The sequence below is a fragment of the Bombus pascuorum genome, chromosome 8 (genome assembly GCF_905332965.1).
Source record: "Bombus pascuorum chromosome 8, iyBomPasc1.1, whole genome shotgun sequence".
NCBI classification, from domain to species: Eukaryota; Metazoa; Arthropoda; class Insecta; order Hymenoptera; family Apidae; genus Bombus; species Bombus pascuorum.
Genome location: NC_083495.1, coordinates 1859297 through 1882512, shown reverse-complemented (window position 1 = coordinate 1882512; position 23216 = coordinate 1859297). Strand labels below are relative to the sequence as shown.

General features: G+C 32.6%; 6 protein-coding genes, 1 long non-coding RNA gene and 1 pseudogene across 11 annotated transcripts; 5 read left to right on the top strand and 3 right to left on the bottom strand.

The window, feature by feature from the left end:
- Positions 1–542: 542 nt before the first annotated feature.
- On the top strand, positions 543–2542 carry LOC132910075 (uncharacterized; annotated as a pseudogene).
- A 1338-nt stretch (positions 2543–3880) lies between these two features.
- Positions 3881–5366, bottom strand: LOC132910068 (uncharacterized). 2 transcript variants are annotated; one of them, XM_060965513.1, is made up of 6 exons: positions 5262–5366; positions 4996–5160; positions 4727–4912; positions 4361–4651; positions 4197–4281; positions 3881–4104 (listed from the first exon to the last, which is right to left on the bottom strand). In XM_060965513.1, the coding sequence occupies exons 1-6, from the start codon at positions 5323–5325 to the stop codon at positions 4092–4094; spliced, it is 804 nt and encodes a 267-aa protein (XP_060821496.1). In that variant the 5' UTR covers positions 5326–5366; the 3' UTR covers positions 3881–4091. The 2 variants fall into 2 exon arrangements, with proteins under 2 accessions (XP_060821496.1, XP_060821497.1); XM_060965514.1 differs by lacking the exon at positions 3881–4104 and having other exon boundaries at positions 4173–4281.
- A 2-nt stretch (positions 5367–5368) lies between these two features.
- Positions 5369–7404, top strand: LOC132910063 (uncharacterized). 2 transcript variants are annotated; one of them, XM_060965504.1, is made up of 5 exons: positions 5369–5827; positions 5902–6119; positions 6244–6864; positions 6971–7158; positions 7235–7404. In XM_060965504.1, exons 2-5 carry the CDS (start codon positions 6029–6031, stop codon positions 7280–7282), a joined length of 948 nt encoding a protein of 315 aa, XP_060821487.1. In that variant the 5' UTR covers positions 5369–5827; positions 5902–6028; the 3' UTR covers positions 7283–7404. The 2 variants fall into 2 exon arrangements, with proteins under 2 accessions (XP_060821487.1, XP_060821486.1); XM_060965503.1 differs by having other exon boundaries at positions 5369–6119.
- Positions 7152–8488, bottom strand: LOC132910066 (large ribosomal subunit protein uL4m). Its single transcript, XM_060965511.1, has 3 exons — positions 8143–8488; positions 7653–8061; positions 7152–7582 (listed from the first exon to the last, which is right to left on the bottom strand). The coding sequence occupies exons 1-3, from the start codon at positions 8428–8430 to the stop codon at positions 7437–7439; spliced, it is 843 nt and encodes a 280-aa protein (XP_060821494.1). The 5' UTR covers positions 8431–8488; the 3' UTR covers positions 7152–7436.
- Positions 8489–8567: 79 nt separating this feature from the next.
- LOC132910069 (DNA replication complex GINS protein PSF1-like) lies at positions 8568–12307 on the top strand. Of its 3 annotated transcripts, none has more exons than XM_060965517.1 (6): positions 8568–8792; positions 8872–8936; positions 9005–9311; positions 9383–9518; positions 9779–9841; positions 9944–12307. In XM_060965517.1, exons 1-5 carry the CDS (start codon positions 8724–8726, stop codon positions 9787–9789), a joined length of 588 nt encoding a protein of 195 aa, XP_060821500.1. In that variant the 5' UTR covers positions 8568–8723; the 3' UTR covers positions 9790–9841; positions 9944–12307. The 3 variants fall into 3 exon arrangements, with proteins under 3 accessions (XP_060821500.1, XP_060821499.1, XP_060821498.1); XM_060965516.1 differs by having other exon boundaries at positions 9926–12307; XM_060965515.1 differs by having other exon boundaries at positions 9744–9841; positions 9926–12307.
- LOC132910056 (NF-kappa-B inhibitor cactus) lies at positions 12086–18489 on the top strand. The gene is made up of 3 exons (XM_060965494.1): positions 12086–13210; positions 14404–14756; positions 17148–18489. Exons 1-3 carry the CDS (start codon positions 12759–12761, stop codon positions 17543–17545), a joined length of 1203 nt encoding a protein of 400 aa, XP_060821477.1. The 5' UTR covers positions 12086–12758; the 3' UTR covers positions 17546–18489.
- On the bottom strand, positions 16588–16982 carry LOC132910082 (uncharacterized). Its single transcript, XR_009658680.1, has 2 exons — positions 16850–16982; positions 16588–16754 (listed from the first exon to the last, which is right to left on the bottom strand). It is a non-coding gene; the product is annotated as an uncharacterized LOC132910082 (long non-coding RNA).
- A 1412-nt stretch (positions 18490–19901) lies between the features above and the next one.
- Positions 19902–22877, top strand: LOC132910048 (stress-induced-phosphoprotein 1). Its single transcript, XM_060965473.1, has 3 exons — positions 19902–20108; positions 20507–22044; positions 22129–22877. The coding sequence occupies exons 1-3, from the start codon at positions 20100–20102 to the stop codon at positions 22199–22201; spliced, it is 1620 nt and encodes a 539-aa protein (XP_060821456.1). The 5' UTR covers positions 19902–20099; the 3' UTR covers positions 22202–22877.
- Positions 22878–23216: the final 339 nt, after the last annotated feature.

Below are 23216 nucleotides of genomic sequence, written 5' to 3'. Positions count from 1 at the left end.
GATAACCGCGCTATTTAATTAATTTTTAGAATTAATAAATCTTTACTAATTTTTAAATTTACAAGTGATTTATGATGGATAAAAGAATATGTGATCTCTGTCCACTAGATCATTTTAATAGAATCGGTTGCATGGTAACGACATGTAACTGGCCTTTATTAAATATTGTTCAACAAAGAACTAATCAACCATATTTACGAAAAATAGAACCAATAAAAGGTGTCAGGTAAGAATTTAATAATAATTTATTGAATCTGAACATAATAGAGATTTTATACATAATGTAATACATTCATTACTTGCGCCTTTATTAATGTATTTTAATTGTGTATTGGAGATTTAAACAACCTGCAAATTCGCCACAACGTCACGGGTCATGGACAAATTTAATGTACCGCCCTATTGTGCAAGGGGGTTTCAGATATCGTGGTGTATATAAATTACTTCCTCTTGATCTTTCACCAAGTTCTCCTGTATTGTCTCGACCTGCCCCTGTTCCACCTACAGATTTTCGAGGAATAACAGTATATTGTTGTCGATAGTATTGGCTACATGCGTATGCCTATACATGCATTCGCACGAATATATATTACATTTATGTGAATTTGAGCGTATATGCTTCATTTCAATTTATACATTATAAATTATAAGTCATTAATAAAAATAAATAAAATGTATTAGCGCGTTCTTGGTATTACATGAGCAAAAAGTGAGGTTATGTTTTTATTTTGTAATTAGTACTAAAAATCAATTATATTTAAAATAATTAATCAGCATGGAAGCAATATGGAATTGCATGCAATTAGAACGTCCTCCCAATGCAAGTTGTCATATCGAACATCATAAATTTGGTAAGTTTAATTCTGCTTATAAATAAAAAAAAAAAAAAAAAAATATTGTAATATACATTTTTTATACGAAAGGCGAATAATCTTTCATTTAATAAATAGATACATGATATTTTTTTATTTTTGTCACTGTTAGATGCATCTGCATTTCTATTAACACTAGACAGAATTATAAAAGATATAACTTCTGAAGAATTATTGCACAAAGAAGCAGCAATTTTAAGCAGATTAATTTATCGTATGAAAAGAAAATTTCGAAATGACAAAGGTGTCAAATCAATGTCTAAAATAAATAAAGTTTTGCTCAAATATTTGTCATTATCACTTGAAAAGGAATATGAAAATTTGAAGAGCTATGTTGAAATAGATAAAAAATATATTACATTATCTAGTAAACAAATGGTAGAATATGTTTTGGTTAAAACACAAGGTTTTGCAAAACTTATATTACGTCTGGAAGAGGTCTGTAAACATGCTGCATATTTTCTTAAATGCAGAATAAATTTAGGTCATGCCTGGTCTACTGCTATTACTGCATATGCTGTTGTTAGTAGAATATGGTATGTTATTTTTGTATTACATAGTGTAAATTTATAAGCTATAGCTATGGAGTATTGGTATATTTTGCTACAGGATTTTGTCAAGGTATCTAGTTAAGAAAGCATGTACATGGTATAATGACTTATACGAATACCTACACTTTTTTGAATTTGTTGGATTATCTTGGCTACCCAAAGGCTACGAACTTACAAATGATTTAAAATCATGGCTATCAGTACCATGGATAGATAACCCTATCTCAAGGCATGTAAAAGAAAACAAATATAATAAATTATTACACAAAACTGTTATAGTTAAAAAATTTGTATTTATATAGCATTCCCAGCGATTATGGATTAAAGAATACGATGTTTAAATTAATTACCCCACATGAATATGATTCAGATGAAGATCTAGATTGTGATATGCAAGATTACAGCAAAGAAACAAAATCTGAAAATCAATTTTCATGGGTTGAAAATAAAAATGCTATACATATTTCAGTTCCAAGTGAGATCAAAAATGTTGTTTCTAATGATGATGCAGGAGGTATAAAAGCAAATTTACGAATCATATAATAAAAAGAAATATTATTTATATATAATATATTTATAAAATTTATTTTCTGTAGAAATTATAGATCGTCATACTTTTAATTTAAAATGTATTGAAAATACATCAATAGCTGATGGAAAGAAACATAAAAAGTTCACAAAAATCGGAGAAACAGAAGGAAATACGACAAATATTAAGGACAATAATCGAGAATCTTATTTCAATGATTTAAGAGATGAATTTGTAACCAAAAAGAGGAAGAAAAATTCTGAAAAAAAATTAAAGAATTTAATGGTAAAAAATACCTCAAAAGAATTAATTACCTTCGATGGTGTCAATAATAAATCAGATTTAATGATACTTCTAAACAAAGAATCGTATCCTGGTTTGGATAAATTAAAATGGAATGTGATTAGAAATAAAGGCAAAAGATTATTAGACAAGTTGGAAATTTGTTCTGATGGAAGTAGGCAGTCAATGCCATTAAAAAAAATAATAAAACGTATAAAAAATTGGATTGCTTAAATACAGTATATGTAAATATATGTTAATATCGAATGTAAAAATAATATAAAAATAAATATTATATTTTTTATAAAGGGAGTTTTTCATTATCTTTTATTTTCCTAACATGTTTTAAATATGCTCTAAGAAAAAATAAAAAATAATAACGGTGTATTTAAAGTGTTCGATATATTTAATTTATTGCACTTGATAACGTAAGAAAATTATGGTACATTAAATATTCTTATTTAGAACAACGACAATGCAAAATAAAAATATTTATAACAATAATTAAAGTAATTATCCCTGAGTACATAAAACTTTTCTTGTTTCAATGAAGCATACCGGCATACAAATACAAAATATATGACAAATAATCAGTACATGTCGATATTCGGATACAACCAATTCGTATACAACTGTGGTCTCATCCTCCATTTTAATCCAAGATCAAATTGTCTTTTCTTCATATTGTTGAAGCAACAAGCACGAAATTGTCGTGTGCCACATTTCTCGGCGCATTCTCTGCCACACTGTTCGCAAGATAAAGTTTCTCCAAAGACCCATAATGCGCATACTATATTGCAAAAAATATGTTTTTCTTATTTATATTTATGTATACATTTTATTTTATTCTAACTAAAAGAATTTGTCAAAAAACGAGTTAGCAATATTTAAAGTACTATTAAAAAATTATTTGTTTAAAAAAGTATAAAGGAACGTATTTGATGCATTTATGTATGTTACGAAAGGGGTGTACGATCATCAATGAATGTTAAGCAAGTAATTACAACTTATTGCATCTATATAGGGCATAAGCTAATGCATATTTCGACTAGAGTTTCTTCTTTTTCTTTTTCTTCTCCTTTTTTCTGGTTTATGTTAATTAGGAAAGAATATTAAAAGAAAATTGACTGTACTTATGTTTTATCTTCTTTAATGAGAAATACAGCAATAAATGCAATAACATTGTAACAACTGCTTTAAGTGGTGTGCTATATAATGATGTTATCAGCTTTAAGTGGAAATTATATTATAATCTTTAATCCGATTTATTTTAAATCTGTTTTAGAATATCCGAGCAAAGTAACTATTTCATAAATTTCAGAATATTTCCACTTATAACAAATATTTTAAAAATATATTTTCTATTATGAGAAATAAATATTGCTTACCTATGAAAAATAGCGCCACATAAGTGCAGTTCATTTTCTGGTTCGATAATTCACTGTCAAATAAAATAATAACTGCAGTTATTATATCGTCTATCATGTTACACACTTTCTGTTAAATTCAAATAAAAAAGAATTATAAAAAAGTGATAGAATAGCACACGTATAACACTTCAAATTTATGTCGGATTAATTTTTCTTGTCTAAATTTAAATAACACGACTTGAAATGCCAATTTTGAAGATGCCAACTTACGAATCCTTTGTGGATGAGCGCTGAACGGCAAGTGATAATCTTTCCGAGGACCGCTGGTTGAAGATATATCTCCCCACCAACTCCTGTTTCCACCTTAATCCTTAACGCACACGCAATTGCATTTTCTGTCTTGACATGATATTTAGAGAGATTTCTGATTTGAAATTTTACTATAATTAGAATTCGCTCTGTACGGATATAGATCTATCAGAACTAATTACTTTATAATCCTAAAAAGATTGTGAAGAATTTGGTAATAACATAAATACATCAAGTTTCATACATAGAAGTCTTAAGCTCTTTGTCTTATACATTTATTTACTTTAATAATAACACTATGTAGATGATGAGGATAACGTCGCCAATTTTATAGCTTGACGCGCTACTAATCTGTGATAACATTTGAACTGAAAATAGAAAAAGATAGTTAGACGCATATTTTCATTTTCTTTTTAGTTTATATGCCTATATTGGAACGAATCGAACTAGGATAATAAACGATTCTTTCTCTGCGTTTATAATCCGTGTGTGGTATAGAAATTTCACACTCTAATAGCAATGGTTCCAAAGGATTTTTTACGATTGCACTGCGTGTTGCAAAAAGGATGTTTTTATATTTTATTGTGTCTACAGTTTTATCATAATAATTATTGACTTCAGTTCCTTCTATATAAATTTTTAGTATCGGTCGCGGTTGTGCTCCGTTTGCTACACACGTTAGATTCAAATGACTTTTATTGAAAGAAGAAACATGAATGGACAGATTAGTTTCTGGCACTGTAATACAATATTAAGCAATAGTTTTGTATATCACATAAATTATTCGATTATTATTTACAATCACAGAGTTACCATAAATAATCATTTTTGTTCCTTTCGTGTCCTCTTCCTGGAACGTGCTAATCATACAAGTATACTCTCCGCTCATTTCGATTATGGCCATTTTCAAATGTATTATGGATTGTGAATTAGAATGTCTTAAATTTTGTTCAGGATATTCAGCAAATCCATCTATCACTCCTATATCCTGAGGTGGCACTATAGTTGGGTTACAATAAAAAGAAAAAAACGTCATACATCGAACAGGATCGCTCAAGAAGTTCAATTATGTTTAGTATTACTTGGTGGTATCCATTGATAGATTTGGTCTTTGTTATGGTACCATTTTATTACAAGACCGTTCTCGTCTTTAGTGACATTGTAAATGCAGGAAAGATCAATTGGTCCAGTTCCATTACGCACTACGTGCGGAACGTTCAATGTGTAAATTTTTGAGGCGCATATATCTGGGAAGCAATCATAGTCATAATTGTTCTAATACACTTTGAATTTATTAATCATAGTCAAAAATAACTTTTAATGGCATACGATTAAAAGAGAGGATTACCTGTAAAGCGGCTTTTTACCACTGCTGTGGCAAGCAGAAAAACGATATATGCTACCGACGACATTTTCTACGAAGATTAGTTTTCAGACTGATGAACAATTAAACATGCTTCGTTAATCTTAAATCAAGCGCAGGTGAAAGGTTCTGCGCAGTTACCGATCATATTGTTCGTAGAATAAATATCTTTGGAATATTTTGTAGCGAAAGAAACAAATTTATATTTAAAAGAAACGCTTGATCATGTTATTTATTTCTTTCAATATTTACAATGATTAATATTTACCATTCTTTTTATTATAAATTTGTTTGATTTCCTGATCTACTATAGTACGTTCTAGCCACTCTTTAAATTTCTCCGAACGCTCCTCTTAGTTGATACTTCTCCTAAGAGATGGCGATTGAAGTTCCGTTAGATTTCAGTTGAAAGCCTCTAGCGCTTCTATAGAGTGCTCACTCACTTATAATTTTGTGCTTATAAAATATTGTATGTAAATAATAACAGTGTATTAAAAAATTAAATACATGAATTTTGTATTTCTAAATGAAAAAATTAAAACGTTTAAATAGTAAAATGATTTTTCAATATTTTGAGTCAATCTTTCTTAAATAAATATTCGTATGACCATCTAAACGATTATAGATAATTTATGGTTAGTGAAATCACCGACTTCAACGTTTCTATTATTTGAATAGCGAGCATGAAAACAAACAATCACAATTTTTATTGCTAATGTTTATTGTTAAAAATCAATATTATTTTATCAATTATGAATGATGACCCAAGAGAAGTACTTGTTCTTCTTAATTCTTTAGGCTTTGTTGGAATTACAGCGCAACAGCTTAAAGCATTTATGAAAGGTAATATTATTGATATCTTTTTTTTTTTTTTATTTTATAAGTTAATATTTAAATATTTTATGCACATTGTAACTAGCATTGTTGCATACTGGTTCTAATTCATATTCTTTTTTCTTGGTACAAGATTTAAAGTTGTATAGGAAAATAAAAGATCGTGAAAGAGAGCAAAAAAGGGAAGAAATTAAGAGAAAAATAATAGATAAGCAAAAAAATATGATTAAAGAAATTCTTACAGAACAAAAAACAGAGTTTCATTCAATTGAAAACACTATATCCACTAATTCTTCTAATTCTTATTTTGATGACACCATTGTAAAGGTAATAGTGACAAAGTTATCAAGTGACAAAGAAAATAAAAATCCTACAAATTTTGAAGAAAACTATACAAATGTAGGTCAAAAAATAAATATGATACAGTCAAAATCTGAATCCATGAGAACAGAAGATCATTGCAATGTTAAATCTACTGTTGTGCCGTGTAATAATATAGAGGTAGATAATAAATTTTGTTTAAAAAGTAAAAATAAATATAAGGAGTGTTTGAAAAAAGATTTCCATATAGAAACACAAAGTAAAACAAAAATACAAGATGATAAAATACAAGTTCAAGAAAAATCAACACCTTTGCAATCAGTACGTCCTATGAGTGCACCAAACATTTTAGACCACCAGCAAGGATATATTGGAAGTAGCCACACAAAAAGTACATCATCTACAAAAAATACTCATTCTGGAACAAAATCATGTAAGTTTCTAACATGTATCATATTGTAAATATGAACATAAATATAACATAAATATAATTAAATTACAACATATAAATACAATTTCACTTTTTTATATCAATATAGTTATTAGACCATGGAGATTGCAACCAGACGTCCAAAAAAGTAAAAATGTTAGAAAGACTGATCCAGTTTTACTTTATCAAAAATATCAACAGGAATGGAAACAAATGTCTTTTCCTGGGGAAGCTAAACATGCAAGCATAAGATGGGCCATTCGTGAAAAAATGTTAGGTGAAGATCCTCATCCAACAGTAAGGGTCTTTATTTTTATATAATTATAATTCAGTATTGTATTTTCCTTAATATCATTGATATTTATACTTGCAGCCTCTTCCTAAAAAGTCAACTAGTATGCCAACACTAAGAAAAAAGTGATCTTTATTCAACTAGGGATGAAAATTTTATTTTGATATAAATAAACTTAAAACTGATCATATTGAATTGTTATAAGAAATTAATGACTGTTACAGAAAATAAATGCAATTTGACAAGAAGTAGATTGATATTTCATGCTTTTATTTTTTAATTTCTATTGCTGACTAAGTTTAAACTTTGCCATTAATTTACGATAATCTGGCCTATGTAAATGGTACAATATTTTATCTTCAATTAAACGTGCAGCTCTTTCAGTAAGAATTAAAGTATTATGTTTTAACATACTGTAGACATTCAGGCCTGGAAAATAAATGTATAATGAAGGTGATATAAATTAAATAACATCAAAATGTATTAATATATAACTTACCATATACAGGCATTAAATTTACATGCTTTATTGTGTCAGTTGCTTCTGAGATGTTTCCAGGCATGATATCATCAGTATCAACAAACAACACGGAAGGTCCCCAATGTCGCTCTTCTATTAGTTGTTCAATATATGATGGTTCATTGGATGGAATTTCCAAATCATTAACAATATACAAATCATCTTGAGCTAATTTAACAGATAATGTAGATGTAAGTCCAGCAACTCTTTTATAAAAGGGAAGCATGTAAAAATGAGTTGTAGGAGATCTAGGTCCATGTACTACACCACCACCTCTCCATAATGGCGAACGTATACTTGAATGACGGGAACGGCCTAGTCCCTTTTGTGGCCATGGTTTCTTGCCACCACCTCTTACTTCTGAACGTACTTTTGTATGTGCATAGCACTAAAATGAAAAATTAATTTACCCATTTTGTCATTCTAGATTTAAGACTAATAGGAGTAATTAATGAGATGTAATAATTACCACAAAGCGATACATTCTTTGCCAGCGTATGTTTTCATGAATTATATCTATCCTAGGAGATGCTCCATAAATGTCGGGATGTAGAAAGACAAGTCCTAACTTTTTTTTTTCAATGGTATCCAAATTTTCTAGCCATACTTCGCGCGGCCTTTGGTAAAAATAATTTTCATCTTCATAACTTCTTTTGGAAATGATTGGATGGATATTTTCCGTGACAGCCTTTGTACAATACGTTGCTTGTTGCAAATATGTTTCTAACTTTGTGATAACATTTCTAAGCGATAACATTTCAATAAAAGAGTTTTTTATTATTGCATCCAAACACGGTTTATTGTTAAAAAATAACCTAAATGTTTTCGATAATGTCCAATTTGACGTGAGATGTCGCTAGACTCAAAGATTTTGTAGATGTCACTATCATTGAACATGAATGACTTAGTTTATGTAGCAACTGGTCATTTTTAAATGTAGTCATTATTAAAGTCAGTCGGTAGTACTGTACTCAACAGCTGATGTTAAAATAATTTGGTATTTATTATTATCAGTAGTATTATATATATTTTTAACTATATTTTTAAAATATGTATGGAAGAAAAGGCTTTAAGCTTATTTCAGAACTAGATTTATATTCTGATATATTACCATTCAATGTAGGTTGTATGATAAAATAATGTTATGATTATATTAGAGATAATTAAGTAGTGATCTAAAAAAATGATTTATTTATAGGAAATACTTGTTAAAGAAGTTTTACAGGAGATGCAGTGTCTCTATGATGCAAATGTAGCAGATAGGTTTGTATAAGATATAACAATGTAAAAATTAAAACTTAGAAAAAGCTTATTGTTGAATAAACTTTCAGCAATGTCATTAGGAATGATGATAATATGGCATTATTGCCATCGGTACAGTTGAGACATACAGCATTAAAAAGAAATAAAAGATGTGTCTTAGCATATATATATAACAGAATGAGAAAACTAAGAGAATTACGGTGGGAATTAGGGAGCATTCTACCACCAGAAATAAATTCCAATCTATTAAATGCTGAAATTCAATGGTTTCAGTCATATAATAAGTCTTTAGCTAAATACATGAGATCTTTAGGAGAAGACCATGGGTTTAATCTAACAACAAACATGGTACCTCCAAAAACTCCTTATGTAGAGGTATATATAAAATAGATACTCAAACATTGTTCTAGTAACAGTTAAATGTACAAAATGTAATGTTATTTCAGGTCAAATGTGTAGAGGATTTTGGAAGATTGGAATTAGATGATGGCCAAGTTATTTTGCTAAAAAAGAATACATATCATTTGCTACCAAGATCTGTATGTGAACCATTGATACGACAAGGAATTCTTGAACATAAGAGTATATGATATTATTATTTTTATATTCTGTTAAAATAAAAATTATATTCATTAAAAAAAAATACTTTGTTTATCAGACCCAAATTTTATTGAAATATATATATTTATGAAGTATTTAAAACACTTAAATCTTAATTCTATATAGAAGAAAGTGCATGATTTGTTTTTATTCAAAATTGCATTTAAAAAATTTATGAACCCGCATATTCATGTTTACTTACATTAGGAATTTCCCGTGTAAACTTAAATTCCGTATAACAGCGTGCAGTTGATTCAAACAGTTGGAAGCTTGTCTGCATGCGCTGCATTGCGCCTTGTGCTCAAGTGAGTTACTTTATTTGTCTCTATCATAAGATTTAATCTATTTTTAACCTAATCTTATACATAGAATAATATATGTAACTACAGATTCTTCCCTACTAACAGAAGACGATGCAAGCAATTCATTAGAAATCGATCAAGTCGACTAACGTGATTTTCATTTGTTGTACTTGCGACTAGACACCTTCAAACGGGTAAGTGACTTAAGAAATATATAATTACTTTTTCCGATAAATTATTTGTATTTTGTTTAAACCTGCTTATAATTTTTATTCGAAAATAATTTAAATATTTGACAAGCAGATTATTGTATAAATAATACTTTCCAATATAATACATAAGAAATTTACAGAGCTGTTTCGTAAAAAAGTTAAAAAATATAATATGTTTTATTTTTATTTCTATCGTAATAAGGATACAGTTCGAATTGTCGTAACAAGGATACAATAAAATGACCTAATACTTTATCCGCTTCAACTTTTAGTCACCGTATTTATCCAGACTTTGAACACTTAAAACATCATCAATATGTTTAACCTTGTAGAATACAAGTAATCAAGTGGTGCTATTGTTCTTTGAAAAACTTATTTACCATTGAGGACATTTCTAGACTTTATAGATGAAAATAAAATCGACATCAAAAATCAAATCGTGTGGACGCACTTGGTACATATACAATGTACAAAAAGTGAATTCAAGGTGCGATAGCTAAGTTATTGATAATGAATGGTGTATCTATCGGAGAATTTTGCAGATGAATTCGTGAACAATGCAGATATAATGTGTATGTATACGTACTGAGCTTATCACAGTTAGGTTTTTCCCAGATAGCTTTCGCACCGAATTCTCATTCATCGTTACTATAAAAAAATTTGGTCACATCTTTTTTCACACAAGGTCAGTGACAAATTTCTATCACACATTATCAGATCGATAAGGAAAGATTTATATGATTGCACAAACAGGAATAGTATTCATGAAAAATACTCTATTCATTATTAACCATCGATTACATAAAATTATATAATTCATTTGTCATTGGTCTACAGATTAAGACTATCATTTACAAATGCTTTTATAACCTTCATCAATTCACAGTGACCTTTCACTCTCATTTATGTAGTATATTAATAATATAGCTATTGTTTCCGAAATAAGAAAGTACATATTATGACAGCGGCCTGGGATTATCGATATACTAACGGTTTGTGTAACGGACGATAAGAAATACGATTTCCCTTTGTTTTAAGGTCGAGTATCAGTAACCATCTTTGGGGAAAACCATATTTAAACTCCCATGAATAGGACCGAGATTCACTTTCAGAGCGCATCGTACCAACGTGTCTTCTCTATATATAGTATAGTATATCTACTTTATAATACCGTAGTATTTGAAATTATTTGTAAATATTGGTAAATCTTCTAAGTCGGAAATGCCGATGGAATTTCCGGTGAGTATGTATCATACGGATTGACAATTCAAAAAGAAAGTAGAACGGTGAAATCTGCATGTTCCTGCAGAAACATATACGCGTTTGACATACTCGTTCACAATAACTTAACGCTTTCCCATCACTTCTTAAGTACCTAATAAAATTTGATTTGAATTTATCGATAATTCAAATGAGAAATAAAGATTTAAGCCATAGTTCATTAGATCCTTTATTCTCAGTTAGCAAACGGATACCTGCCTTTTTACTTCGCAAAAAATAATAAAGGTAAAGAAACGAATGTCAAGTAGATAAATTACGACCAGGTAAATGACTGTAAAGAGAGAAAATGTGCGTTCATGTGCAATGTTGCGACGTCGAAAAATTTCTTCTGCAATCGATCAGATACTGTAGTAAACTTTAGCATTGAATCTACTTTTCTTTTAGACCGTTTTGTACATTACCTGAAAAGTAATTTTATAAATAATAATTGATAATTTATTTAGAAATACTCCTATGATATATGTTCGTAGATATCGGAAGATAAAGATTTGCTTAAAGAAATGAACTAATCCATCAAACTACTTCCGTGTAAAATTGCGAAATTATATGCGGTAAATAAGGTGGGAATTTCATGGAGTTTCCGACTCAACTTTCTTTTTCTAAACTGGTTATCTAAAGAATGCCAAGTTAAATTGAGTACACAGTGTATACGCGCAGCTGGCCCTGCCAGAGGATGATGGGTTTTCCCACCCCTACCTTTCCCCTTTGAGAGCTCACAAACCGCTGATACCGCCAGAGGTTCCACTGTGCTGAGCGGCCATCGTGGAAGTTACTCAGCGCGTCACCTAACGTTACACGATTAGTTCGTTTCCAGACAGCGCGTTGAGTGGAGTTTCGACACAATTACAAATTCGTACGGTTATCAAGTATATATTATTTTGTTTTCTTTCTCTGCAGTTCTTCGTCAGAAACATAAACTTTTATTCAACAGACCTAACCTTTCCTTTGAAACCGTCTTCCTTACTAATACGTGAAATTTTCTGATGAACGCGAAATTATCGTGGAACGACGTGCACTAGCCACCGTTATTTACGAACACACAGTCAAAACGAGAATGCGACGACAACGAGAAACCGAATACACGTAAAGAAGCCAGCTGTTCGAGGCGAACGACAATCGAATGATTGCTCGAATAAACGGAGCAGTGGCGTCGCTTGCGAACGAACGAAACAGAGACGAATGTATTCTTGTTCAGAGAAGGAAGGACAATCGAACGAAATCGTAAAAGTCGATTAAAGTATCCGCACGGAAAGCTACATAGATTCGCCGTGTCAAGATTTTAGAGAAGTATACATAGTGGTGTATACACAGTGCGTCGCTCTGTGTGTCTGTGTATATGTGTATACGAGTCGCATGATAGTTTTCCTTCAGGCAGAGCGGGAAATAAGTAGATTTTCGGCCGCGGATTGAATATTGATATCGAAAAGATGTGGCATTCGCCGAGAACGACACCGATGGAGAGCAATGTTCCAGAAAACGAACAACAACAAAAGTGCGAAGATCAACGTAATTCGAGCCACGCCGATTCCGGATTTCTCTCCAGTGGGAATCTCCAAATCAGTTCGGAGCTGTGCGACTACGAATTGAATGCTGCAACAACCGCACCCGTCGCCCCGGAACCAATGAGAGCAGATAGCGGCGTGGATCTTGGCTTAAGCGAAAGCTTGAGCCAGCTTACATTGAAACAAGTTACATTAAATCCTCTGGCAAGCGGCAAGGTTCAAGTTGAACCTACTGTCGAATTGACTCCGGTAATCTCCGCAAAACTCGAGCAAGAAGATGCTTCAACGTTGCGACATGAGCCGCATCAATCCCTTGACAAACCGTTCAATAAGGAACCTTGGCATCTCTACTATACTCAGGACGACGATGGTGACACGTAAGTAATCTAGATATTATGTATTTCTCCCTTTCAAAACAAATTTGACCTAGTTTTAACAATATATAAATTCCGATTAACTTGGCACGTGTCGTGTCATGTGCGTCACAAGTAGAATCGTAAAGACGTCATGTTTCTGAAATTTCCGATATGACTAACGAGATCGTTAGCGAGCAAAATAAAGTGATAGTTAATTTCACGTATGTATATGCAGATCGGCGCATGCTCCGTTTCGAAGCAACCTGTAGCCCGCGTTACTTTCAAGAGTTTTAAGTGACATTATTGTTTTCGAACGTATCGGTCGATATTACGATAATAATAACGTATTCCGTTCAATGGATGTTTTTCTTTGTATGATGAAACAATGACTTGATTTACATATAACCTGTTTTCTTGTATCGATTAAAACGTAGGAAGTGTTTTATATAATACACGTAATACATATGTATAGTCTCATAAAGAAAGCATCGTAGATGTTAAGAATTCTGAACAAAACAAATAAAAAAGATAATTGTACCATCATTCCGTTTAAATGATATGATAAATGGTATTTTAAATCAAGTACAGCTGTTGTTTTTCTGATCATACGAGAAATATGTTAATCGAAGTAAATATTGTTACGCGTCATCGTATGCGCGTAGATCGGCCGATCGTCTCATATGCTTTTCGCAAGGCGAAACACGTTGACCAATTAAATTATTGTAATCGCGAGATATATATCCAAGAGATCCTTTCAAATTGTGATACGTCAACAAGAGTACAAGGCGACATGAGACGATAGGACCAATGCCTTTCAGAGATAACTTCCGGGGAACTTCAAACAATTATATACAAATTTTTTTACACCATTTTCCTCTTTTCGTATTATAACATGTAATACGAGTTATACAATTAGAAAATTCTATCAAAACGTTGCACGCGTCATCATTAAATGACGAAACATTGACCTTTGTACAGAGAAAATAAACTGTGAAACAAATTCCGAAATGAGGAAAAGAAATTATAGTGGCGCTTCGAGGTCGAAGCCTACTCGCGTAAATACGTACATTATCTCCACCAATGACCAATGTAATATCGCGATTACCCATTACAGAGCGAAAAATTGCAACACATTCTTTTTCATCTTTACGCAAACATCTTTCCTTAAAGCCATTAGTAATCATTTATTTTTTTTTTCTCTCTCTCTCTCACAGGCTACTTCATATGGCCATAGTGCAAGGCTTTCTGGAAGCTGCGTTCAGCTTGATAAGAATGGCGCCACATGTCTGCCTTTTAAATATCCTGAACGATGACTGCCAATCGCCCCTGCACCTGGCCGTATTGACGCGACAACCGAGGATCGTTAGACGGCTTATTTTGGCAGGTGCAAATCCGGCATTGAGGAATTTCCGCGGAAACACAGCCCTTCATTTGGCGTGTGCTACCGGGGACCTTGCCTCCGCAAAGGCCCTTACCGATCCGTTAACACACGTTGAGAGGAATTACCTACACCAAGGAAAGGAAATACCTGCCCTGCCACAAAACCTAGAACAACGGAATTACGATGGTAATTGACAAATTCATACACTTCATTTTTTCTCCATTTCACCTTGCTTACTCTAACATTTTTCAGTGAATTAACATTTGTTTAAATCTCATCAGTGATAATATTTTATGAATGAATGAATATAATAGCAACACAAAGTAGTTTCAGTATACTCGTCAAATCCTTGAACATTTGACGATGATGTATGACACAAAAAACACTGAGAACAAAGCCTGTCCTTATTAATGGACAATAAAAAGAAACCCATGGAATAAGATGTTTTGTCAAGAAGGCAGGAAACGCGCGTGACGCGGGTTTAGTATCACTCGCGGAAAAGACAAACGAAGCATCTCGGAAAATCCTAACAACTTTTACCGCATGAAACAACAGTCATTGGCATCGCACGCGCGCGCGCCGCGCACGAAGAACAATTCTGTAACCACGATTATGCGCGGGTTTCCCATGATTTCATCGAGGATCGAGAATGATCCGTTATTCCGTTTGTTTCGTTCGGAAATTCCACGAAGTTAAACTATAATTCCATTATTGACGATTCATGATATTTTTGAGAAAAGTGATCAATGCCACTCGTCACTTTCAAACAGATAGGATTTTTCGAGACATTTCCAAGTAACAATCGCGTTATTCGTAATTCCAAAGTAGCTTCCTTTTCAGTGACTATTCAAACGAGAATTCGAGTTGCAACTAAATGTGCTACGGATGCTTCGAAGAAAAGTTTAGTCAGAAATCTTTTCCACTATGCCTTTTGTATCCGTTGTCTATGCATCTTTCACAGACTCCGGTGTAATTACATTTACAAGATTTCCTTTTGCTATGCTAATTTGATATATCCGTGGTTTTACGTTAAATATTTCAAATTGCGATGCCTGAATAATCGAACGTTGAACGTTAGCTCTTTTACAAAGCTCCGGAATTCCCACATAACGTCATCCATATACTCCATTCTAGGCTTATAAAATGGATGTACACATGGAATGGCAAGCTGTTGGCGTAACGGCTGATTTTGGACCATGACGAAATAAATTAAGCTACGCTTTTGCTATGGATTTTTGATCTAATCGCAAGCTCGCGTGTCTGTTACTTGATTCTTACGTTGCGTCGTACGTACATACCGGTGACGTACAACGTGCTTTACGTCTTATCGATTTGTCAAGCTAAAACGTAAACATTCGCGTGTGTAATTTTATCGAAGCGAACGAAAAAGCACATGCTCGAATAACTAGGCTTAAATTAGAAAGACATACGGCCTTTCATGATACGTATGATTCAATAGTGGAGTAGCAACGTTAGGGGTTCAAGTGTAGTCGCGGTGATTCGGTCGATGAGACGCGCCTAGAGAATTTCACGGATGAAGCAATTAGGTAGGGGAAGAAGAAAGTGAGGAGAAAAGAGTGTTGCGGTATTAAGCTCGGAATACACGCGACGGAATTTTGGCGCGTCGTCTGTGCGTGCGTGCACGCGCGTTACATCACGCGCGGCGCGCGATGAGACAGAAAGCTCGAAGCAGATGTTTTTGATATTTAAAAATACCTGCGCGACTATTTGCGTGTCGTGATATTCTTGCCTCGGTTCGACTCGATTCGACTTGGGAAACCCCACAATGGCGTGGAAATCGGTGGACACGTATATGCTTTCACCCTTGAACGTTTTCTTCGGAGAGAACGATACGAGAAAGGAAAAAGAAAGATAACGATTCTTTCGTTGCTCTTGATTCTCTATTTTTAGAGAATGAAAACTGAAGAAATATTCGATAAAAATTTAATCTCCTTGCTTAAGAGGATCATTCATAATAAAGAGCAAATCGGTAATTGTCAATACATTATCGTTTAAGTATATCGAGAAATTTCGAAATATATAAATAATCTATTTCTTTATGTACTTCTAACGCAATTGCGTTTCGCGCATCGTGCATCGATACGTCTCGATAAGAATAGAAACATAAATATTTGCGCGGTAGAAATCAGCTCGCTGAAGCTCCCTGTTGCGAGGCGAGTTCAACTGCAACAAAATTAGTAATTATATTCCGCCAATGTACATGCTGCCGATGGTAACAAGGGAGGTTAATTTTAGCAGTTACTTTGATCGGTACGAACCTAGTTTGGACCGCGGGACGCCAGCCAAACCTCCGACGACAATGATTCACCACGTCTTCCTAGTTCTATCTATATCTTGTAGAAGCATGTGACTCGGTCGCATCGTTATGAGAAGTACGCGTTTCCACCCTCGTTAAAGACGTACGAACGTGTATTGACATAAATGATCTTTTTTTAATCGTAGAATAATGTCTCAAACAAAGTATTCATTCATACGTTATCATACGTTAATAATTCATATGTAAATCATATGTTAATCTTTCTATATTTTATGTAAATGTTATGCTTTGCATTTCAGGAGAAATGTGTTTGCACATAGCCGCCTCATCGGGTCAAGTGGAGTTGGTACGGCTTCTGCTACGCCTCGGAGCGGATCTTGAAGCCAGAGAAGCATTGGCGGGGAGAACAGCTCTTCACCTCGCTTTGGAGCATGGGTGTCGGTCAGTGGTCGCGTTCCTCCTTCAGGAGTGCAAGCCTTGCTTGGATACGCAAACCTACGCCGGACTCACTGCATATCAGGTAGCTCTGTGCTACGATATTCAACTCGCAAGGGAATTAGTAAGACTGGGCGCAACACCGGAACCGCTTCCAGAGTCAGATTCCGACAGCAGTGATGAAGACGAAAGCTCTGCAGCTAATAATTATTTACCCGCGATCGTGAGACTTCGACAAAACGTGGTCGGTGTCAAAGTATAGAAATATTTATCGATACGTTGACTAACTTAACAATTCGGTTTGTTGTACGATGAATTATTTAATTGATTATAATATCATCGAGAAATCATTACCGATGATATCTTGATAAATGGTCGTGACGATACATCACGATACGGGTACATAGGGTAGACAGAGATAGTTCGAACTCCGATAAGTGCAAGTATTAATCACGTCAAATCGAATATGTTTTATTTACTTAAAACTAATTAGCAAAATCAGTGTGAAATGTATTGTAAAAACGAAGAAAACGAAAGAATACACGAGGTAACGAAGGACGAGCAAATACATAAATATGTCTAATGCAAAAGTGCTTCAGTAAGAGGCAACTACTATACTTCGGTAACGAGAGAAATGATAACGTTAGAAACAAATAGAATCGTTGCAATATAGATAATCGACTGCAAAGGATTTACATTTACGCTTAGGAGATCATATGATCTCGTTCTGTAAATATAGAAGAAAGTATCAGACTTTTTTATTCAAATAGTGTGAGTATGTAGCAGTGACATCCGTACGTTTAGAAGTGACTTAAAATAAGAATCTACGCTGATATAAAAAAGTAGAAAAAGTAGTATGTAACAAAACATTCGTAATTTCATTGTTCATTTTAAGGTGTACATACACATAATTTATATTAGATAAAGAGACCGAAATAACACTTATGAATAGGACTATTTATCAAAGAACGTATCAAAGCTGTACTGGGCTTTATTACGCCACAATACTTCGGTATTTTACTGTGAATGTTTAACATATATTAATTTCCTCGTTCTCCCTCTCCCTATTGTTGTATATAGTCAAGTTTTGTTAGTATCGTAAATATGTTGTTTTTACGGTATCAGCAGTAAAAGAAGGATAACATTAACGTTGTTACATAACGATGATAATTATTTTTTTAGCAATAAAAAGTCTTAGAAAATTTATCATAGATTTTAGAATTTCTTTTGCCGATAAATACGAATAGCGAATAATTATTAACAAGCATTAGCAAATATATAAGATTCGATTTTGATTATTAGGCAATAAATACAGTAACTGCAATATGAAAGTTCAAAGAAGAATAAAATGTTATAGCTAATTTTGCAAAAGCCGGCGTAAAAATATGGAGCAAAGACCGGTTGTTGGTTATTTCGAGTTCGTAATGTGTAATGGTCTAGGCATTCTAAGAAGTCTGTAGACTTATTCCTTTTTGGGGGAGTTCGGTCTGCGAAGTGCACAGGTTCCGGGATATATTTGGCTCTTGGAAAAGAGAGGATTCTACTAATCGTCTACTAATTTTTTGGCTGTAAGTAGTAATTCATTTATATTATGTTATATTTACATTGAAAATATAATAATCTGAATCTTCTATCTTTACAAAGTATGTATGTATTATGTTCCTTGTAATGTAACAAAAAATATTCTGAATTGTATGATAAAATATCCGAGTGCGAAATATAATTCTAGAGATAATTTTACGGTTATCGAACTGCTTACGAACGAAAAAATGCAACACGACAAATATCTGGGATTCCCCAGTTACTCCAGTTTGCCGATGGAAATACCAGGTTCTGTGGCAACGAAAGTAATGTCAGATCAAGCAACCTTGGACACTAAACATTTTACCACACAAAGTTGTTCGTACTAATCGTACTTAAAATGCACCTACGTTCGTGAATCATTATAATATATGCACATATATGTCCTTTTTTATTTAATACGCTTCCATGTTCGGATTCTACGATTAACTTGTATCGTAAATCTGAGAGTCTTTAGACTGTAACATTGGAACCATTTTTTTAGTAAAATGTATATAATACATTTGTAATGTAATGTATATACAAGTTCATACATAAAAATTATAATAATAAGCCATACAAAACATGAATTAAAGGCCAAAATTCTGTTAAAGAGAATCTAAATATCTAATTTAAAGGCGTAGTTACAATTATGATTGTTTGTGTTTAAGTACATACACACACACATATATATATATTTATTTAACATATTTTTAAGGTTAAATTATAACTTAGGAAGAAATGTAAATATGGTAATAATGGTTATAGTAATAAAATATGATGAAATATATATTAAAATATAATATTATGTAATTACACATAGAATATACATATGTGTATAGAGAGATCGCGATAGTGAAATATAATCACATATAAAGCGTAATGTACCAACAGTCGACAAAATGTTAATAAATACAATTTATGTATGTATACATTGCAAAGCAGAAAATACTTTACAAATGAATATAGTATAATTTGGATTAAATGTGAAACTAGGCTCGCAATCAAATTGCATGTAAAAGAAGGACAGAATGTTTTTCGAAGGTACTAGAAAATTGTGGAATATAATCACAAAAAGGCATTGCGTATAACTAGTTTCTCGACAATTGAGAAGAGGCGCTAGTTGTCCATTTCTGGAGCTTTCTGAAAATCTGCGCCGGCTCGAGTGTCTTCACGAGTCATCACGTATCTTTGAGGATAAAAGAACGAGTTCTGAAAAATAGAACGAAAGTATTACTGTTCTAAAGTCAAGCGTTATGGACCAGGTAAACATTCTTGCCACATTGATTACTATCACGCATTGCTTAAGGTTAAAAAGTTGCTAATTTGAAAAGCACTGTATTTATCCATGATGCTGTTAATTGAACACGCTTTGTTTTAAGAATTGTCTTATTCCTTGCTCGCCGCACTATTTTCTCGTACATTCTATTAGATTACTACAAAAGATATCAATTCTTGTTTCTTTTTATTGAATTTTTTGTTTTGATATGATCGTTTATATACAAAATCGAACATTTTTTATGCTCGTTAAATAAACGATATTTTTCGCTTCCAAGTTAACATTGTTATAACTGTCTAGAAAGGACGTTTCGATCTTTTGTTACTGCGTATTTCCTTGAGATTCCAATTTAATGATACCAAACTATTAAATTTAAATTTGCAGGTATATGTACTAAAACAGAAAGGTAATTCTGCTTTACAAGAAGGAAGATATGAAGAGGCTATTAAACATTATACAGAAGCAATTGGCTTAGATGAAAATAATCATGTGTTATATAGTAATAGATCTGCAGCGTATGCTAAAGCAGGAAAGTACAAACAAGCTTTGGAAGATGCTGAGAAAACTGTAAGTTTAAAGCCTGATTGGGGAAAAGGATATTCACGTATGGGCAGTGCATTGGCTTATTTAGGTAAATTAAATGCATCTATCAAAGCATATGAAACTGGCCTGCAACATGAACCTGATAATGCCCAACTTCAAAGTGGTTTGGCTGAAGTGAAAGCTCAACGGTTAATGACGTCAAATCCCTTCAATAGACCAGATTTATTTGTGAAGCTTGCGAACGATCCTAGAACCAAAGGCTTTTTATTAGATCCAGAATATTTAAAACTTCTAGATACTCTCAGAAATAATTCAGAGGCTGCTGCTGAGATGCTAACGGACAAACGGGTACTTACAACTCTTAGTGTATTAATGAATATGGATACTGACATGGAAATAGAAACAAACTCATCTCAGCAATCAGAACCTCCGAAACCTAAACAAGAATCGCCTAAGCCTCCGAAGAAAGAAGAAGAAGATTGTAATACACCTCAGAAGCTTGCACAGCGTGAAAAGCAATTAGGCAATGATGCCTATAAACAAAAGAAGTTTGAGCCAGCCCTTGAACACTATAACAAAGCAGTAGAATTAGATCCTACAGAAATTATTTACTTACTAAACATAGCAGCAGTATATTTTGAACAAAAAGAATATGACAAATGTATCGCTCAATGTGAAAAGGCCATTGAAGTTGGAAGAGAAAATAGAGCAGACTTTAAGTTAATAGCTAAAGCATTCACTAGAATTGGACATGCGTATAAAAAGATGGAAAACTGGAAACAAGCTAAAGTGTATTATGAGAAATCCATGTCAGAACACAGAACACCCGAAATTAAAACTCTTCTTTCAGATATTGATAAAATCATCAAAGAAGAGGAAAGAAAAGCATATATCGACCCAGTAAAAGCAGAAGAAGAAAAGGAACTTGGAAATCAAAAATACAAAGAGGGTGATTATCCAACAGCTATAAAACATTACTCAGAGGCTATCAAAAGAAATCCAGATGACCCAAAATATTATAGCAACAGAGCTGCCTGTTATACGAAATTAGCAGCGTTCGATCTGGGGTTGAAGGATTGCGAGAAATGTGTTGAAATTGATCCCAAGTTTATCAAAGGATGGATAAGGAAAGGGAAGATATTACAGGGAATGCAACAACAAGGAAAAGCACTTACTGCTTACCAAAAAGCATTGGAATTAGATCCTTCGAATAGCGAAGCATTAGAAGGATATCGCTCATGTGCCGTTTCTGTTAGTTCCAATCCCGAGGAAGTAAGGAAGAGAGCAATGGCAGACCCAGAAGTTCAAAGTATATTACGGGATCCTGCGATGAGACTTATATTAGAGCAGATGCAAAGTGATCCTAGAGCTTTACAAGAGTAAGTATAATCAATCCATTAGATCTATTATATTAGAACAATCTTTTTCATTTTATATTAATATTATAATTTTTCTATTTATAGCCACCTGAAGAATAAAGATGTAGCAGCAAAATTGCAAAAACTTTTAGAGTCAGGTCTCATAGCTATTCATTGAAGATAAAAACATCCGCATTTGTGCATAGCCCTGTGCGACATTTTACTGTCGTCAAGTTCCTTCGAGGAAACAACGCTGTTCATTATATTTTTGTGTATTAGAAATACGTTATTTAATCAAGCAGGTCGTCTAGTGACGTATACATTGTATATCTGTGTTCTGAAACAGCCATTTTCAAGCATACATTTCGTTACAAGATATTTTCGAGCGAATACAGTGGCCTTCAGGTCATAGACCATTTTTGAATTGTAAATCTTGTTACAATAGCTGATGCTTTACTATGTCTCACAGAGTGTAACTCTATGAAAATTGATTTCTTATATAATTATAAGTTTTTACATCTTTTGCATAAAGTTACACTTTCACTCGTAAATAATTAATCTCACCAACCTCAAGTACGCAATATTTTAAATTTGTTACATGTGGTCTAGGTTAAAGGAAATTATTAAACCTAATTAAACTTAATTAGTGTCGATAAAACATTTCTATGCAAAGAACATGTATTTAGATAACATGTATCTACTTCATAAAACAATACAGTTTTGGTCTAAAGTACTAATACTGTAGCGATGATGAAGAATAATAATAGCTATAATTACAATTAATTATAATAATACTTGTATGATTTATTTAGAGTCAAATTCAGTACAATATAAAAATAAGATAAACAATGTAATTTCAGAATCTGTTTATTATAATATCTTTTGCATCAAAATATACAGACTTCCCATACGCATATTTTAATAAAATCTTGTGTTCACATTACGTTTACTAAATTTCAAGAGAAAACATTCATAAGTCGTAGATGTCTATTATTGTCTATACATCATTTTCTTACGTTCTAGTTTTTAAACGTTAAAAAATTATTTTCTATTGGTAACTATCGTATTGTTAATTGTATGTTGGTAGTAACGTCGGCAATGTTGGTAATAATTTAAATACCGAATAAGAGAGAAACTAATTACAACTGAAATAAATATCGCTAGATCAAAAAGAAATTTTTTATTACATTTAT